At 40.6% G+C, this 6000-nt stretch overlaps 1 protein-coding gene across 1 annotated transcript; it reads left to right on the forward strand.

Annotated features, from left to right (window-relative positions):
- Positions 1 to 4223: 4223 nt before the first annotated feature.
- On the forward strand, positions 4224 to 5276 carry LOC137276898 (forkhead box protein B1-like). The gene has a single exon (XM_067808547.1). The coding sequence runs from the start codon at positions 4224 to 4226 to the stop codon at positions 5274 to 5276; it is 1053 nt and encodes a 350-aa protein (XP_067664648.1).
- The last annotated feature ends 724 nt before the right edge of the window (positions 5277 to 6000 follow it).

Below are 6000 nucleotides of genomic sequence, written 5' to 3' on the forward strand. Positions count from 1 at the left end.
TCCACAAACTCGACAAAGCACGATCGCCACTGTATTAGCTTCTGACACAGATTGGATGTTGTTTCTGCTGTTATACGTTCTGACAATGTGCCATAGCATGGTGTTGATTTGTTGTGATGCCAGTGAGTGTAGAGACAACTCATTTAGCGCACGATTAAGTCTCCCCGTTACGAGTACCTGTGTCACCCTATCCAAAGATATGGGTGTGAATTGCGGGCTTTCGAGGATATTTCTTGTCAAATTTTCTAAAGGGAAAGCGCATCTTCATCTATGGGTTATGGGAATTTGGGATGAAATTGAAATCAAACTTTTATTCTATATACTAACTTGGGAGACTTCATATTTTGGGGGAACAACACGTGAATACTTTTTCAGAGAAGTAAATATTTCCAATGAAATGTAACATTTCAAATAAGTTCAGTCATTTTGTTAATATGTTAATAGAACACTCTTTCATTCTTGCAAGTAATTAAATTCAATTACAGGAATAGTTTGGGTTTTTTTATGAGAAGTCAATATTTGTTTCACAAAACTAAGTATAGTACTATTCCCTTAACGCTTTGCCGAGAAGCACAGTCCGTTCTTTCAAGTTCTGATCGATGATTTGATTCAGTTACTACATTTGATGTAAGCTGTGATCTGCTTAATTCATAGAGGTTATGAAACACCCCTGGAATTTGCAGTGTAATTAAGGCAAAAAACGGCTAGGATAAAAGACTTTTTATTACACCTGTCAAAAACAGCATGTAGACAATAAGAGGGCCGTCCTGAATGTGGGAGTACAAACTATGATGATGAAAATGCAGGTGTGAGCAAAATATGGCAAAGACGACATCTTCGGGCGTGCCACATTGCAGCATCGTGCAGAAGTGTTATGAACTGACAATGCCTCCCATCAATTACAATAAGAACGTTTTAACGAGATTTTTCACGTTTATTAATACGCCGGCCTTCTTTGAAATTGGACTAAGACGACTGTCGCGTGCAGTAAAGTCACCCGCCACTGTCGCCATCTTACTTACCTACATCCTCTGACCAAGAGGGTGGTAAAAGGAGGTAAGCGGTTTCAAGTAAGCCAGTTAAGACCAACTGGTTGAGTTTCGGCATTGCTTGCTTAACAAAGCTGCTTGTTCCGTACCGGTAAATTAGGAATCTAAGCAAACAGAAAGCCGACGAATGGTAATCTTGATTTGATCAAAGAATAATTAAGAAAGGACGAGATTAATCCCACAATCTCTAATCCAGTATTGATAGACTCCTGTAAACATCGAATACACCTAAAAGGCTGACAAAACTGTATGTGAACATCTCAACAACTTGTTTTGTCACACTGCTGACAACATGCTTACGGCATGAAGTTTGTGTTAGGTAGATCTCTTAGACATTAAGGAATCTATCTGAAACGTCGCCATGACTGTGTCCCCTGCTGTGGCACTTAAGGTGTATTGGATACTCCAGTTGGCTACTTGGAGTAGAACATATACAGGTCAATATAATAACATACTGCCACAAGGAATGTGTCACTGTCTACATATTTAGCACGTCTTACATGCAGCAAGTACAAGTGTATCCAACATACACTTACACACAATGAGAACATTTCAAAACAGTAACAAGAAATATCCTTGAAATAAAAGTACAAAACGCTTTGTTATTGAATTTTATTCTCTTTTGCCGAATCCGGTATCTTTATTCTAAACACTAAATTGGAAGGTTGCATATTTTTTTATTCCAGAAGAATAATCCACATATAGATTGCTCCTGACACAGATTGAATGTTGTTTCTGCTGTTATATATTCTGACAATGTGGCACAGCGTGGTGTTGATTTGTTGTGATGTCAGTGAGTGTAGAGACAACTCGTTTAACGCACCATTAAGTCTCCCCATTACGATTACTTGTGTCAGCTCATTGTCAGATTCGTATAATTTGGTTCCTTTTTTAGCGATGATTCTGTTGAGATGTCACAAATTTGAACAATATATGACAGCAATGTCAGCATCAAGTAGGCCAGAATAAGTCATGTATAAAAGTGGGGAGGGTGACTGCGTGGAACAGTCTTAGAGCTTTTTTAAAGTGATAAGTAAATGAGTACGCTTTTATGCCACTTTAGCAATATTCCATCAGTATCATTTCGAGGAAAACCAGAAAATTGGCTCCACACATTGTACGCATGAAGAAAATCAACCCCTGTATGGCAATATATCACTTAAATTCTAACCACTAGACTACCCTACCGTCCAACCAATCAGGGCACGCATCTCTTGTTACAAATCTGTGAGAGGGTCACGATTTGTACGTCAGCTACCCCTAGTTTAATCATCCTAAGGTGTTAGAATTATGTAATGGTGAGGACTATGAACCACGAACAACGTCTTTGTTATTGTTGATGCTGGAACACCAACAGGTTGTCGAAAGATATTGTGACTCAGAGAATTTACAGATCCACTTGGTGATGTCGACTGTGTTTGATAAGTGGGGATCAGTAAGCACAGTGGTATGCTGTGCATGTTGAACAATATTGTTGAGTAACTACTGTACTTTAAATAGCCTGTCGGTTGTTGCCTGGCAAACTCCGCCATGTTAATATCGACATGTAAATTTTGATTATGAGGATTTTGTATTCACGTGGAGGAGAAGCATTACTAATAAAAAAACCGATGTCCACCCGGGCTGTCGAAAGGTGAAATATGGGGGTTTTACACAAGGAAGTGGGTAAACTGATTTTAATGACACACCTGGGAACAATGTACCCGACACAATGGACAGATATGAATATGAACCATGCACATCAGGTGTATAGGTCATAGTCGAAGATATTTGATTTACGCACTACGTAACCCGACTGCTACAACCGCATACTGAAAAGAATGTCACGAAATTAGTACACGTGGTTCAATATTGACCCTGGACATTAACTCAGGAGGAGTCAGGATATAGACCCGGGGGAGACACCGTATTTCACCTGACGCCCTTGGGTAAGGATCTCGATACAAGGTGTGATACTGATAATTCAAACAACCTGTAGTGACATTTTATTAGCTTCAATTAGCGTTTCATTATTCCAATAACTAACACTGTCAGTGTTTGTCTCGTCTGTGAACGCATGTTCATGTCGTCTTCTTGTGTCGCCTGTGTTGTGGAAGTACCTTTAGTCATTGTGTATATCCTAATCGAAAGTTCAGGAAGATCTGAATATTAAATTAAAATGCGGTTTGGAGGCAGTAAAACGAACCATGATCAGTCTAAAACATTAGATTGCAATGTCCTGCCATTGGATCTTATGCGGCACAATAGATGGGTATACACCCGGCATCAGAAACACAATCACCCTTACACTAAGACGCATATACCTGGAAGCCGTGTCTATAATTACATGTGTATTCATAACTTATAAAAACTATTCAATTGTTTTTCAGAATTTATGTATCCCGCCAGCCGCAAAAGGCATGGCATTGTATTCTGAGTGCACTAAACATTTCAACCTAATATACATGTAAGCTTTTTTCAACTTCGTCGAAACCCTAAACTTGAAGCACTACTCTGTGTAGCAATACTTAGTACTATCAACCATCGTTGAAGTTTTCGTCACAAAAATGGATGTTATTTATTGTGAGTACCAATATTTGTGTCCCTGGACGGAATGGGACTGAACCGTTGCGACATTGCATTAGCTTTAGGCCAATAAAGTAGCTAGGTAACACGACCCCACGATACCGTAGTCAGTTACATTGGACATTCAGATCAATTCAATGTTCACTTTATTGGAAGGGTTTGTAGTTTCATCGTACAAAATACCATAAGCTTTTTTCGGCTTTTGGATTTCTGAAAAAGATCAAGTCCGTCAAATCTGCAGCATTTTACTCAAACAGAGCAATTGTTATCGGATCATGTATCATGTTTTGGGTTATTTTCAAAGAGAACTGAGAATGTATTTTTTTATATAGCATGGAGATCGTGAAGAAGCAACAAGGTGTTGCTGCCTTATTGTCCTGGCCAGAGGTAACTGTCAGCGTCACGTGACTGAGGACACACCCATTGCATCTACAAATCTAATTAACGTATCAATTGATACATAATCTAAAGACAAAAGAGATCTGTATAGCGCGTGTCGAGGGGATTAACTGGACGGGGCATATAAATCTCGCCGTGGAGATGGGAAGGAACATTCAATTGCCTACTGAGGTAACACAATTTCATCTGCTGCACCTTGAGTCAGGAATCATGTATAATCCATCCATGTTTCAGTATGCGCCAAGTACAACTCTTGGTATTGGACAGCAGACCACATCTGGTAAACCGACACCTCCTGCACACTCCGTCACTGTCGTGCCTCAAGCCTCCAAAGAAGACGTCACATCAGAGATCACTCATGCGTCACTCCGAACTCAACTACCATTTCCAAACTATGACAATGTTCTCCCCTCACCTTCCTCATCGGTATCTTCGAATGGAGACGGAGACATCAATCTGGATAGTTTCTCAGGAACATCGACACTCTCACAACAAGACAGACAATTTTCCAACAAGAAACCACCCTATTCCTATGTGGCTCTCATCACCATGGCCATCGAGAGTTCCACATCAGGAATGATGACTCTCAACGACATCTACAACTACATCATCAAGAGATTTCCCTACTACCAAGACAACCAACGGAGATGGCAGAACTCCATCAGACACAACCTCTCCCTCAATGATTGTTTCGTTAAGGTTCCCCGACCTCCAGGGAAACCAGGCAAAGGTAACCTGTGGGCTCTGCATCCATCTTGTGGGGACATGTTCGGTAACGGCAGTTTCCTTCGTCGTTCCAAGCGTTTCAAATCGGCACAAAAGCAACGTCGTGATGATTTTCCATTCAATCCTGCCAGTTCTTATGGACAGTTACTCGGATTGTATGGGGGTCCATCTCCTTACACAGGTGTAGTCGGCACCATACCCCAGGGACTGACCCAGACACACCCTTACAGCTCATCGAGCAAACCTGATTGCGGTCCTTGGACTGTGGGATCTCCTACAGTCTACACTCAACCAGCCGGTTACTACAACGCCAGCAGCATCAACAGCTCACTGACCGGCTCCCCTCTCTCCAGCTCTCCCTCTGGAAGCTCATCCCTATGTCGAACATGCGTGCCACAAACTTCCCCACCCTCTTCAAATGTGAATGACTATTCCTGCAACTACCTGTATCCATACATACAACAGTCAATGGGGAGTTCTACAAGCGATGTCATTCACAGTTGGAAAATGAGGTCTTCTAGGTCATATGTCTCTTAGTGTGGGTTCACCACTGTTGCAGTGATGCTTGTGTATAAAGTGCTATATGTTAATGTAAGTTTAAAAATACATGTACAGGTACATTATGTACAACGTGAACTGAGACTGATACGCCAGAAACAAAATAAACACAATTAAAACAGATTGGTACATTAATTTATTCATCTCTGTCAAGTGCACCCGTCGACCTTAAGTCCCGAGGTGTATAAGGACATACAGAGTGCACTCAACAAAAAACACCTGCCTGCATGAGCAGCACATTTTAATGGGATCGTCTGCTTCCAACATAAATCGTGGAGTTGGTGCAAACTGCAGTGTATGCTTCGTGAACGTAAGTATTTGCCCTTGCTCTAAGATGTTTAGAGAACGTGTGTACGTAGTGTATCTATGGTACACCCACGATCAGAGAAACGTGTCACTCTTGGTGACTACAAAGATTTCTTTTTGACAAATAAAAAATGTCATGCGTTGTACACATTTATATTTACCATATTACCAATGTGATGAAATACTATGGACACACTTCAGCATTATTTAGGACATGCCAGGGGAGCAAACAAAGCACCAGATCAATATATATTTTATGAGAAAATCCCTTTACATCTTGTTTATGTTTCAGATTTTTTCATGTAATGCGTAAATTGCATAATACTGAAATTGTGACTCTCGATCCGGAAATCTGAAAATAACCTCAGCGTTCAAGCACAAGTTACAAAACATTTCT

The sequence above is a fragment of the Haliotis asinina genome, chromosome 3 (genome assembly GCF_037392515.1).
Source record: "Haliotis asinina isolate JCU_RB_2024 chromosome 3, JCU_Hal_asi_v2, whole genome shotgun sequence".
Lineage (NCBI taxonomy): Eukaryota > Metazoa > Mollusca > Gastropoda > Lepetellida > Haliotidae > Haliotis > Haliotis asinina.

Excerpts from the sequence above, each read along its gene's own strand:
- LOC137276898 (XM_067808547.1), top strand. The coding sequence starts at position 4,224 with ATGTATAATCCATCCATGTTTCAGTATGCGCCAAGTACAACTCTTGGT.